Source organism: Populus euphratica, unplaced genomic scaffold (assembly GCF_000495115.2).
Source record: "Populus euphratica unplaced genomic scaffold, PopEup_1.0 scaffold2106.1, whole genome shotgun sequence".
Lineage (NCBI taxonomy): Eukaryota > Viridiplantae > Streptophyta > Magnoliopsida > Malpighiales > Salicaceae > Populus > Populus euphratica.
In genome coordinates, this window is record NW_011501948.1 from 15,174 (window position 1) to 28,900 (window position 13,727).

Here is a 13,727-nt window from a genome sequence, read left to right on the forward strand (position 1 = left end):
TAGTAGTAGTAGTAGTAGTAGTAGTAGTAGTAGTAGTAGTAGTAGTAGTAGTAGTAGTAGTAGTAGTAGTAGTAGTAGTAGTAGTAGTAGTAGTAGTAGTAGTAGTAGTAGTAGTAGTAGTAGTAGTAGTAGTAGTAGTAGTAGTAGTAGTAGTAGTAGTAGTAATAATAATAATAATAATAAAGAAAGAGAAGAAGAAGAAGATGATGAGAACTTGGAGATGGAAAATTAATGTAAGGATTAAACAATAATAATAACAAATGTCAAGGTTAGAGGTTCCACTAATGGTATGTCAAACAAGTATAGTATAAACTCTTATTATTGAATTGGAAACCACACACAAAGGAGGTTCCAATCAGATTATATATTGTTAACATGATTACATTAGTCATCTTATTCAATTAATGCTAATACTTGTAAATCTCGTCAAGCATTCATGATTATAACTTATGTTAACAATAAATCAAGTTCCTTTCATAGCTTAGGTGTCGGTTATACCATACAGTATGGGCTATGAAAGTGTCAAGCATTTGTTGTACTAAGTGTTATACAACATAAATCAAGATTAGTCATTTAACAAGCAAAGTATTAAAGAGTAAACAAGATAACAAATACAAAACATGTTAGTATCAAACATTAAAGTCCATATTGAGTTTACACTATACTTATTCTTACACCTTTAGTGTAACCTTCTCACCTTGACATAATAAATTTAGTTAGACATAATGAAAGAAAGAAAAATAAATAAATAAAATAAGAACATAAATAAAATAAAATTTAACTAAGTAAATGAAAGGAAATGAAAGGTATAAACTTGATATTAATGAAAGCAAAACATAAACATTACAAAAAATACAAAGAGAAAAAGCAAGAGCATAATCTTGATCTGGAAACCAAGATGCCTAAATGCATGGCAAATGCCTCCTTTTATAGGCCAAAATTGGGAACTATTGATTTGATGACTAATTGATGAATGGGTGACCAACTCTTAACTTGGTAATAATTTTTATCTTCTCTTGTCTGCCCAAAACACCATTGATAATGTCAAAATTGGAGCCACTTGAAAATGAAAGTTGTAGAAAATTGTCTCAGCTTTCTTGTGTAAAAAATTCAGCTCATTTGGACTTCTAGAACTCCAGATATAGGCCAAATAATGAACAGTGCTCGAGCTGGAAGATAGATTTGGGTTTCTTTGTTATTGCTACAATTTGGACTTGAAAATGGCCTTTTTAGATCTTGGGCTCCATATGAAAGTTGCAGGCCTATGTCTTACTTTTCCATCCATATAAATTAGACCTAAATCTGAGATATATAGCTCTAGATATGACCTAATTACCGAACAGTGTTTTGGTATGGACTGCACCGACATCTCTTTTCTAAGTTTGGTCATCTCTTTGCCCTTGCAATTTAAGTTCTTAAAGTAATCAATCAATTCTTTCATTTTATGTGATAGACCTGCATTTAAAATGAATATTTACCATAAATTAAAGGTATCTTATATTATTAGATACGTTATTATAAAACATGCTTTAGTTAAGGAGTTATTGATACTTCGAATGCAAAATGATGAAATAAAACCTTGATAAAAATGCACTTTTAAATACTAATCAAGGCCCAACTAAAATTAAAAAAAGGAAGAACAAATAGTTAGGCTAGTCATCAATCCAAAAAAAAAGAAGAGAAAAGAAGTAGATCAGATAACAAGAGGAGAGAAAAAGACTAACTTGTTAATTTAAATAAAAGAAAAAATAAAAAAAATAAGAGAAAGGAAAGATAAGTCATTGAAGTAACATTGTGACTTCAATGATGTCATATGTTGTACTATAAGAAATTCTTATTAAAACAATCTTATATTATTAAAGAATATTATCATTAGAGATAAAACGATCTCAAATACACCATTATAACTTAATAGGGCTCATTTATATGTAGGCACCTATAATACACTCGCTAACCAATTATTCTTTTTTTTCCTTCAATTCAGTTCTCAAATTTTATTTGAATGGACATCATGTAAGGTTGGGGGGAAGAAAAATAAAAAACAATAAAATATTATCATGTCCATGTTATTGTTGCCCAAACACTTAACACATTTAAGTTGGCAGAAGTTATAAATGCATGCCTTATCAACATGACATTGCGCAACCATTAACTAATGTTACATGAAGCACATCTAATTCTCTATTGTAAAAGTTATGAAAGTCACAAGCACACACCTTATTATTACGACGCCACACAATTACTTACTAGTGTTACGAAACACACACATATAATTGTTTATTATAGAGCTATTAGTACGAACGTCAACATGTCTCACCAATGGTTACTATGATGCTACCTTATCTCACCAATTAATAGTGTGATGTAGCAACCAATGACTCATTTTATAAATTGCATGCGTGATAAAAATAATTATTTTTCATGATTACTCTTGCATGATATATTTACAAATTCACTCTCCTCCTGCTAATTTCATATAACCAAGGTATATAAATATCTTATCTTACCAAGTAACAATAACAAGCCACGAGATAACATCACATTCACATCACATTCAGCAAACACAACATGCATTCTTTTATGTTTTCATTGTTTTGCACTCTTTTATGTTTTCATTGTTTTTGTTATATATCTATTATTCACTTCTCATGATTTATTAATTTAAATATTCGATAGTCTTTTATCCTAGTAAAAAAAAACTTGCTTTTGAAGGGTTCGTGTAACACCAACACAATCCAACTACAAAAAAAAAAAAACTTCTAAAATCCATTGCACCAGTAGTCATGGAAAGCCTCATCTTAATTTCAGGTTTTTCCAAACCATATCATTTTTCGTTCTTTATTTCTCTGTGCTTTATCTTTTTGACCTAATAGGAGTCCTCACGGTTGTTTACTTTCTTGAATTTATATCGAAGAAAAAAAGAAAAAAGAAACGCTGTGCTTTCTGCTTTTGGGGGCAAGAGAAGGTAAATAAATCCTTTACGAGGACAGTGAGTACTGAGAACCTATGCTCTGTCATTCAATGCTGATTAAAATGAAATAAATACCATACGTGCTGACAAGTCACCGTCTCCTGAAATAGGAACCATTCTACGCGTTTTGCTTCCCTCACTACGCCACCCAATCATATCATGACAAGTGGACTGTTGCCAGACTGTTAGTGATCATGTGTGGACCCCATTCTAGCTGTCTTCCAACCAGCACTCCTCACCTTTTACTCAGTGGCTCGAGCCTTCCCGATTCCATCATTGAGTGGGCAGATAGAGATCTCTAGTCCACCTCAATTGTTAATTTACCATATATTGTCTGATATATTTGTTCTAGTAATGGTCGTTGTCTCTTTCTATATATATATATATATATAGAAACTTTCTAAATTATTAACATGAAAACAAACTTTCTAAATATATTCTTAGGAAAAAATAAAGAAAAAAAGAAAATTTCATAATTGAAAATCAAAATTCAAGTTAGAGGAATAATTATTGGCAGGTGAATTTCAATTTAGAAAAGGAGAGAGATATGATATAAGGACATTATTTTCATCTATCCTTGAACATATTTCTCCATGTGATTTTTAAGAATTTTCTTAAAATTCATATATCCTTATATATTTATAAGGATATACAAAATTAGATTTTTTTTTTAAAATTAACTGAATCTAAGAAAAAAAACTAAAAAATTCAGAAAGACAAAAACTTTGAATATTTCAAAAAATTTAAAATAATTCATAGAAAATATAGAAAAAAACATAGAGACTAATGAAAAGAAATTTAGAACTCGTGTCCTGCAAAATAAGATCGGTTTTTTAACCTTTAGATTCCACTGGGTACTTTCATTTTTTTTTTATCTTTTATCTTTTTAATTTTATTAGTTTTATAAGTTTTTTCCCTAAATTTTTCAAGTTTCTTTAATTTTTTATAGTTAAGTTTTACCCCTTTTCTTATGTTCTTATAGTTTGAGGGGTATTTTATCAAATAATAATAATAAAAAAAGTATGTGGGAGAAAATAATAAATATATAAGTATGAACATGTCAAAGAATACCATCCAATATATAAAAATAAATCGGTCAATTACTCCGATAATCAAATATAATGAAGAACTCATTCACAACTAAAAAAATTAAATTAAAAATAATAAGTATATAAGTATGAACATGTCAAAGAATACCATCCAATATATAAAAATAAATCGGTCAATTACTCCGATAATCAAATATAATGAAGAACTCATTCGCAACTAAAACAATTAAATTAAAAAGCGAGATTCGAAGTATGGTTCCCCGCACCACAAATGGAACTCCCTCATCAATCCTTTTACCTCGGGGCATTATTGTCATTGTACAGACATCCATGGATTGAATACACGAAGCTTCCATTAAAATAACAAGTAACGACGACAACAGAGGCCTCTCCCAGCTCATCATCCAGTCAAATAATTTAATAACCTGAAGCCAGCCGCTCTCACCGTCAAGATAACACAATTCAAAACGCAAGTTAGATTAGGTAGTGTTTAGCTTACGCGATTGCAGTTTAAAAAAAATATTTTAAATAAGTAATTTTAAAATTATAAAATATTTAGTTAAAATGGCTGTGAGATAAACAAATTATCTTAGTTTTTATAAAATTAATGTTTGAAATATAATTATATGTGGGGTTTAATTTAAAAATATAAATTATTTGACTAATCAAACAAACTTTTCTTCATAATTAAACAATAAAATAAAAAAACCACAATAATAAACGGTTTAACATAAAATTAATACATATTGCATATTTTGAGACAAATAAACTAAATAACACAATAAATTATAAATTAATCTCTTGGTTTTTATTTTAATAATAAATTAAATTTTTTTCTAAGTCTAAGAATTAATCAATTATATAGCATTATTTTTGTTTATATTTAAAATAAAAATAAAAGGTTCAATATTCATATAATTGTTTTTTAATATCAACTAATAGCTTGCAATAAAAGCTAATAAACCTCTCTCAATAATATTATTATAAGATAAAATCGGCTATGGAAATAGAAAATAACCAAAGTTGTTGATGATATGTATAAGAAACATATATATAATTTAAGATCAAATAATAGTAAATAAAATAATTTATTAAAAGGATAAACCTTCAAGGGTTATTTGACTATAGTGAAAGAGAGTTAAATATTTTTTAATGTAAACGTTGATGGCAGCACAATAATTGTGTATACAATGTTTATTAATTTGTAAAAACACTTTAAAATAATTTTTTTATTTTTATTAAAATTATTAAAAATACTATCAATTTAATATTTTTTTAAAAATAAATATCTGTTTCCTCGAAACCTAGCGGCTCTTGCTGACAATCCATGTTAAAACATCGATCATGCACTTGCAATAACAAATAATAACACTAGAGAACAAGAAGAAAGAAAAGGCTCGACACATTAACAAATCTGTTAAGAGCCTGTCTGAAAAGGTTCCCCACCTCCCATCCCCCCACCCCCCCTCTCTCCACAACCCAAGCCACCCCCCCGGGAAATCTGTCGCATTTATCGAGAAAACTTGGCCGGAGTTTTGCTTAAGCTCCTCCAACAAGTCGCCGGCTAGATTTTCCGGCAATGTGTAACTTACGCTCGTTCTTCACTCCTCTACTAGCTGTACTACTACTTCAGTCATTGGTGGTTGTTGTCTCTGCTCAGGGATCTGCTAGTACCTGGCAAACACTCACCGGTCTGTCTTTGCTTTTCTCTCACTACCACGCAGACATATTTCTCTCTCCCTCTAGATTTTGTGTTTGTTTGCTAGGAAAATGCATGTGATGCTCGATTTTCAATTTTAGAATTACAGCTTAGGAGCTAGTTGCATTTGCAGGGAAGTTTGTTTTCCGTCTTTGAAGATTTGGCCCTAAATAAATATTGAAAATATATAAGAGATGCAATATTTTACTTTTTTTTTTTTTGCATTTGATTTATGATAAATGAGCAATTAGTAGAATTTGTGATAATTTTATTTATGGTATCTTAGATCGTTAAACACCGTTTTAAATAAGCTTTAGTTAAGAAAATAGCAAGGAACAACATGGTTACTATTTCTAGAATAAGATCACTTGTTTGTATTGGGCCTTGAAGATTACTTTAAATTCAAAGATTAAAATTGATTTCTTTTTCGAAAGCTGATTTTGATTTCATCATGGGCTTATGCAAAACGAATTCTTGAATTTCTTTCTTTTCTTGGAGAAATCACATCATGTCATTTATGGAAAACCCTCAGTTTATATGAAATTCCTGCCAGTTCAGTTCATTACACACACACACACACAAAAAAAAAAAAATTGTGCATGCATTTCTTTTTCATGAATTACATGCTTTTGGATATTGGTGTTGTGGGTGGTTTTTCATTTTTTTTTTTTTACATTTCCCCACACTCTAAGTTCTGATAAGTCAATTGTTATATGTGATAGTTAATTTGCTTGAACCTGGCTTTCCAAAAAGCGGAGGTTTCTATAAATCTGAGTTTGTTGAGAAAATTGACAAAAACAAATGTTGGTCAATAAAATTCTTTCAAGAAAAATGGCGACTCATAAGATTTTTGGTGCTTTCCAAAATATTTCTACTATGAATACCCAAAAAATGTTGAACTTGCAGCTTAACTAATTCTTATATGCTCACAAAATAATTTGATGTAATTTGTGTTGCAATAACAATTTTTGGTTAGTGAACTTGCAATCTGTGTTGCGGTAAATTTGCATGGATAAAAATATGACCCTATAACACGTTTGAGTAGAGTCAATCGACCTTATAATGAAAAATGCTCACTAATTAATTTCATTCTGCAGGAAATCCCCCTTTAGTCATAGCACGTGGCGGGTTTTCAGGATTATTTCCTGATTCTAGCTCAGTTGCTTTCCAGTTTGCAACTCTTACAAGTTTGCCGGATGTTGTCCTATGGTGTGATGTGCAGTTAACTAAAGATGGTGTGGGGATTTGTGCCCCTGATCTCAGGCTTGACAATTCTACTAGCATTGCACAAGTTATGAAAAATAAGGATAAGTTGTACCTAGTTAATGGAGTTCCTACCCGAGGATGGTTCACAGTGGATTTCACTCTCAATGAATTGTCACTTGTATTCTGTGAGTTCGGCTAAGATTTCAACAACTTGCTTCATATGGCTATTGGTCATTTTTTGGCAGCCTGTTTATTTCTATATTTCTTGTAAAGTATTATTATTACATGAAATGATCATTTGAAATATCCAGATTTTCTTATTGTTGGTTGCTAAAAATTTGCATGAATCAAGTGAATCAGCTGCCATTTCGTTCTTTTCATTTTTTGTTGAAATTAGCAATGAATTGACAAAGGCTGGAGTCAAACTCAAGACCTCACCCCTCTTATTTGCATAAGAATAACACAAAAATACAAGTTGTTTATTCTCCATTCTTATTATTTATTATTGTTGTTATAGTCCTTCTGTTTGTAAAGTTTGCTTGATGTATAAGTGGTAGTTAGTAATGGTCAAGCATAAAAGACAGTTAATAACATCAGGTCATTTAGAGACACTGATAGTTTTATTGCAAATAGCATATTTCAATCAAATATTTGAAGAAAAAACCAATGGGGGGTTGTTTTGTTTTTGGATTTGGATATCCCATTGTTGATCTTCAGATTTTACTGATAGGGACCTGCTCATTAGTCTCTGAAGGAGATTTTATCTAATTTGATCTTCATGAGATTGACTATGAAAATTTTCTTAGCATACCAGTCTGTGTGGATCAACTGTTTCTTAACTTCTCAGTTCTTACCTCGAACTTCTGATTCTGACATTGTTTTTCCTTGACAGTGACTCAGGGAATCTATTCTCGGAGTGAAAGGTTTGATAACAGTTATCCCATCCAAACTGTTGAGGATGTGGCTAACTTAAAACCACCAGGCTTATGGCTGAATATTCAGGTAGAGAAACAATATAATTTCTGTTTTATCTTACATCAGTACCATCTATGAAATTATTGATATGAAGCCTTCTTTACTGCTGTTGCTATTCTTCCTTTCCCTTTAATTCAGTGGAACGTGTACTACCATCAATTACTTCAACCAAATTGTTTTGTTTTGATACTTTTGCAGCATGATGCATTCTTCAAACAGCACAATTTGAGTATGAGAAGCTACATACTGTCTCTATCCAAAAGGGTTGTCATTAATCATCTCTCATCACCAGAAGCGGGTTTCTTGAGAGGTATTGTTAAGAGATTCAACCTAAATGTAACAAAACTGGTCTTCCGGTTTCTGGAACCAAATGTCATTGAGCCATCAACAAATGAGACATATGGTTCTCTCTCAACGAATTTTACTTTCATCAAGACATTTGCATCTGGAATTCTTATCCAAAAGTCATACATATGGCCTTTGGATGCAAGTAATTACTTACAACCTCATACTTCTATCGTCTCGGATGCGCACAAGGCAGGGCTAGAGGTTTTTGTATCAGATTTTTATAATGACGTTCCACTAAGTTACAATTACAGTTATGATCCTGTAACCGAGTATCTTGGTTTTGTTGACAATGGTGACTTCTCTGTTGATGGCGTGCTCTCTGACTTTCCAGTAACTCCTTCTGCGACTATTGGTAAGCTGTAATCCTTCTCTTTAAGCATCATGTATCTGAATAAACCGTGAACTGTTGGTTCAATCTAGTGTTTTTCAACTTAAATAACTGGACATTAGGCAGTATTTTCTTTATGGGAGCAGTTGTTAACTCACCTACCATCATTTAACTTTCAACTGTTGCTACTTCTAGCTTCTCATGTCAGAACATGCTTGATACTTGATTCCTTATCACTGCATGATTCAAATTTTGGTCGAACTTAAAAGGTTTAGTACTGTGACTGCTGTTATCATTGTTGATTCATAGAACCATTGAGACAATCTCTCTGCTTATCCTAGCTGTAATCTTTCGGTTGGAGTTAAAGATTATAATGCTTAAGTTCTGTCTGGATATTTCTCCTAATCTGGAGAATAAATATTTTGAGATTCTGATTTCTCCTTCTGTATTGCAGATTGTTTTTCTGGTCTAGGCAAGAATGCTACACCTCAAGGTGCAAAATTATTTTCTGATTCTTTTTATATGAGATTTAACTTTGAAGGATATTGCATGTTTTGAAAATTAGTACTTACCTCTTCCTTCCTCCTTTTCTCATGGTTCAGTGGAACTTTTGGTCATCTCAAAAAATGGTGCAAGTGGAGACTACCCTGGTTGCACTGATTTGGCTTACCAGAAAGCTATTTTAGATGGTGCTGATGTTATTGACTGTCCTGTTCAAATATCAAAAGACGGGATACCATTTTGCTTAGGCTCTATAAATCTTTATGATAGTACAACAGTTGCCCAATCAAGTTACAGCAATCGTGCACAGGATATTCCACAGATTAAGGCAGGCAATGGGATATTCACCTTTAGTTTAACATGGAGTGAGATTCAGAGCTTAACTCGTAAGTTCAAACTGGTTGGCTTTTACTTCGTTGCTTTTTCAATCTTCTGTTGCTCTCCCTTCCCAATAAAACATGATTTTTTTATTTTTTATTTTCCTTTTAGTACGGGAAAAAGTTTGGCCTGTGAACAAACAGTTATGTGGAGGGGCGTTACTCAATCCTCACAATCTGCTAAAATAGAATGCTCAGTACTGAATCACAAAGTTAAAATAATTTAGGACATTGAGGAAGACAAATAAAGAGTGGCCAGCCAAGAAAACACATCCATCTAGGGCTCAAAGGAAATGACGTCTTGGTCGTGGGAGTCACAAGACAAGATCTCATAACCAGCTATTCCCACCACTTGAGATTTGAGGATAAATACATGAAAAGAATTACAGAGATTAGAATTCTTGGAACAATACCAAACGCAAATGTCCTTTGCCTGGCACCATTCTTTTGATTTTGCTCTCTTTACATTTTAAAAGGTAGAATTTTGTGAAAGGAACAGGAATAGTCCTCTGCTCTTTTTGTTTTTTTTTGTTTTTGACTCCTGCCCAACTCTAATTTCTTTGTAATCTAGTTGTTGTTTGAATTCCATAGTATGTTTCTTGGTGGATGTATGATTGTCCAAATGTTTTCATTGAAGATAATGATTTTGTATTGATCCTATTCTTTTGCCATTGTAGCGGTGATTTCCAATCCATTTTCGAAATATGAATTGTCACGGAATCCCAAATTCAGAAATTCAGGGAAGTTTCTGACACTGTCTGATTTCTTAGCACTGGCAAAGAACACTAGCTCGCTTTCTGGTGTCTTGATTAGCATTGAGGTGGGTTTTTGCTAAGCTCACATTACTCGTACATGATCCTTCGTTTGAATCATCTGATTCCTGCTATCACATTTGCTGCATTTGTGCTCTGAACTTGCATAAACTGCTTGCACTTGATATTCCTTTGATTGTTTGTGGAAATTTGACATTTTTCCTGTTGGATGCAAAGCATGTTATCAAAATCAAATTTATAATCACACAACTCCTTATTAGTAAACAAAAACAGTGCTTAATGGGTTAGTTCTGTCAGTGGAACATATTATATCTTCTATCTTTCTTCCCCAACTTGGAAACCATTTCACACATGGTGTTAGTTTCCATGGTTGGTGGAACTTAATGGACAATCATATTCAATGGTTGCTCATTTCAGATATCTCATCTGCTTGCAATCTGCATTTTCATCTCTTTTGTAGCAATAAAGATGACATTGGTTCCTGTGGTTGCATTAACCAAATCCTTTGGCATAACTTCCTGCCATGCTTCTAGTCTCGTGTAGCTCACATTCTTAGTACAGACCTTTGAGCTATAATTGCACGCCTGGGGATTTCTCTCGTAGAATAATAGAATAAGGTCTTCAACAGTAGCCAAAAAAAAAGAAGAAGAATATGTGATTGTTATTTTTGTCCACATTTCAAGCAGCTCAATAGAAAGAATGAAGGTTGTTCCCACCCTGACTGATGTTGTCTGTTCTGTTCATTTCAGAATGCAGCCTATCTTATACAGAAAGAGGGATTACTCGTTACTGACAAAGTACTTGATATCTTGAGCAAAGCTGGTTATGATGATCCAACTTCCAAGAAAGTTATGATTGAGTCCACCAACAGCTCAGTTCTAATGAAATTTAGGGACAAAAAGAGTTATGAACTTGTGTACCGGATTGAAGAGGATATTCAAGATACTCAAGATGCAGCCCTGAAGGACATCAAAGACTTCGCTGATTCTGTGGTCATCAGCAAGATCTCTGTCTTTCCTGAAAGTTCTTTGTTCCTAACTGGTGTCACAAATGTTGTGCCAAAGCTGCAATCGCATGGGCTCTCAGTTTATGTGGAAACTTTCAGAAATGAGTTTGTATCTCAGGCATGGGACTTCTTCTCAGATTCAACAGTTGAAATTAACTCCTATGTCATGGGAGTCAACATCAGCGGTGTTATCACAGAATTCCCTCTGACTTCTGCCAGATACAAGAGTAAGTCACTGATGTTTCTAGTTTATATGCAACAATACAGGGTGAATCCTGGACGAAGTTGTATGTTCTGGACAAATTATTCCTTAGATCTTGTTCTCATGAAAATGTCAGTTTAATTTCATACTGTACTAGGCTGAGAAAAATAGATTTCGCATATTACACATAGAAATCAGGTAAGGATCATACAATATGACTTGAAAGTACATTTAACAGCCATTATTTGTGTTAGTCTCATTTCAGATTTTAGGGAAATTCCATAATAAATTTAATCCACCAGACATGTAGTGATATCTGTTTGCCATTTAGTAACACAGCGCTCCATTTTATTGCAGGGAACCGATGCTTGGGCAGTGATTTACCTCCTTACATGAGCCCTGCTCAGCCTGGCGGTCTCATGCAGCTAATCTCACCTTATGCCTTGCCCCCAGCTGAGCCTCCAAACCCAGTGTTAACTGCAACTGATGTTGTGGAGGGACCCTTGCCATCTTATAAAGCAAGTCCTCCAGTTCCAGGTGGTGGAGCTACAGCAGTACCACCAGGACCTCCAAATGGGCTGCCCAAGTTTGGTGCGTGCATCTTCCTGTCCAATTTGGCTATGCTCATCACCATTCTTCTGCTGCTTTAAAAGTTTAACATGATCACTCTATTCAAGATCATTATGTGCTGTCATTTCCAATCTCTTTTGGTCAAAGATGAGGCACCTTGAAGCTTTTTGTTGAACAACTGTTCGAAGCTAATCTTTTGTGTTCTTTCCCCTCTCATTTGGGTTATTTATTGGACGGCTGTGAAGCTTTCTTTTTGATGTAGCATTGTAGGCATTTTCTTCCTTAATTCCCTTCGTGTTGTGAAAAAAAACAAACAAATTCCTTAGAGGACACGTAAGATGTAATGGTGAATTGACTGCCTGTTTCATGGTTGTAAGATAATATTATTCTTTGATGGTAAAGTATATGATATAATAAATAAAGAGTAATGTCAATCTATTTTTTCTAATTGAAATGTCTTATTTAATTATTTTCATTTGTTGATCTAATAAATAAAGTGATAGTTGATTATTGTTCATTGATAACTAATTCTTTAATTAATATGCTATCAATTTTTCATTCTTTTTCCAACAAAGGAAAATTATAATTAGACACTTGATCTTGATCAAAGAGCTCGTTATCAAGAGCTCGTAACTTGACTTCAATATGTTAAGAAAAAAGAAGAGTAATGCCAAAACTAGAAACCGGAAAAAACACAGAGAAAATAAAGCATGTAAATTATAATTACAAGAAATACCAAGGCTCTATTTGTTTGCAGGAAAATTGTTTTTTTTAAATAAATTCCAAGAAAAATGAATTCCTGGAAAGTAAATTCTAGAGAAAATGAATTTCTGAAAAGTAAATTATTTTCCGATATTTGGTAGTATTATGAAAAATAAACTGGAAAACACTTTTTAGTGTTTGGTTATGTTATGGAAAATGAACTGAAAAATAATTTATTAATGCTTTATTTTTCTCAAGTTTATTAAAATAATGAGGGACAAATCTTACAAATTAAAAAGTTGAATAATAATGAAATTGAAAAAAAAATAATTTCATAAATTATCTCAAATAAAATAAATAATAATCAAAATAATAAAGATCAAATTAAAAAAAAAAGATGAAGAAATTAAAATAATAATAATTAACATTTCATAAAGTATTTCAAATAAAATAAGTAACAATAAAAAGAATGAGGACCAAATTTGATAGATAAAAAATTTTAATAAAAAAATAATAGGAGAAAAGCAAATAACAATTATAAAAATGAGGACCAAAGTTAATATAAAAATTAAATTTTAAGAAATGAAATTGAAAAATAAATATTAAAAACAAAATATATATAACAATCAAAAGTTTAAGGATCAAATTTGATATAATCAGCAAATAATGACATTTTTAAATTTTTCATAACTTCCAGAAAGTGTTTTCCTCTCAAATTTTTCTGGAAAACACTTTCCTGAAAATCAAGCCAGATTTTTCTTTGATTGGAAAGTGTTTTCCTTTTACCAACTTTCCTAACAACAAACAAACATAAGAAAGTTTGGAAAGTAATTTTTCAGAAACCACTTTCTGGAAAACAAACACAAGAAAGTTTGGAAAGTGTTTTTCTGGAAATAACTTTCCAGAAAACAAACACAGCTAAAAAGAAAAACACTTTCCTGAAAACCAAGCCAAATTTTTCTGACTGAAAAGTGTTTTCCGTTGACCAGAAAGTGTTTTCCATTGACTGGAAAGTGTTTT

General features: G+C 32.1%; 1 protein-coding gene across 2 annotated transcripts; it reads left to right on the plus strand.

Annotated features, from left to right (window-relative positions):
* The first annotated feature begins 3,154 nt into the window (after nt 1–3,154).
* LOC105118645 (glycerophosphodiester phosphodiesterase GDPDL3-like) lies at nt 3,155–12,441 on the plus strand. Of its 2 annotated transcripts, none has more exons than XM_011016628.1 (10): nt 3,155–3,357; nt 5,544–5,711; nt 6,817–7,110; nt 7,818–7,927; nt 8,099–8,600; nt 9,031–9,069; nt 9,179–9,463; nt 10,132–10,274; nt 10,977–11,460; nt 11,793–12,441. In XM_011016628.1, exons 2-10 carry the CDS (start codon nt 5,600–5,602, stop codon nt 12,083–12,085), a joined length of 2,262 nt encoding a protein of 753 aa, XP_011014930.1. In that variant the 5' UTR covers nt 3,155–3,357; nt 5,544–5,599; the 3' UTR covers nt 12,086–12,441. The 2 variants fall into 2 exon arrangements, with proteins under 2 accessions (XP_011014930.1, XP_011014931.1); XM_011016629.1 differs by having other exon boundaries at nt 3,155–3,353.
* Nucleotides 12,442–13,727: the final 1,286 nt, after the last annotated feature.

Coding starts and splice junctions, on each gene's coding strand:
- LOC105118645 (XM_011016628.1), top strand. CDS start 5,600: ATGTGTAACTTACGCTCGTTCTTCACTCCTCTACTAGCTGTACTACTA. Junction 7,928..8,098: donor GCTTATGGCTGAATATTCAG/GTAGAGAAACAA, acceptor ATACTTTTGCAG/CATGATGCATTCTTCAAACA. Junction 8,601..9,030: donor AACTCCTTCTGCGACTATTG/GTAAGCTGTAAT, acceptor TCTGTATTGCAG/ATTGTTTTTCTGGTCTAGGC.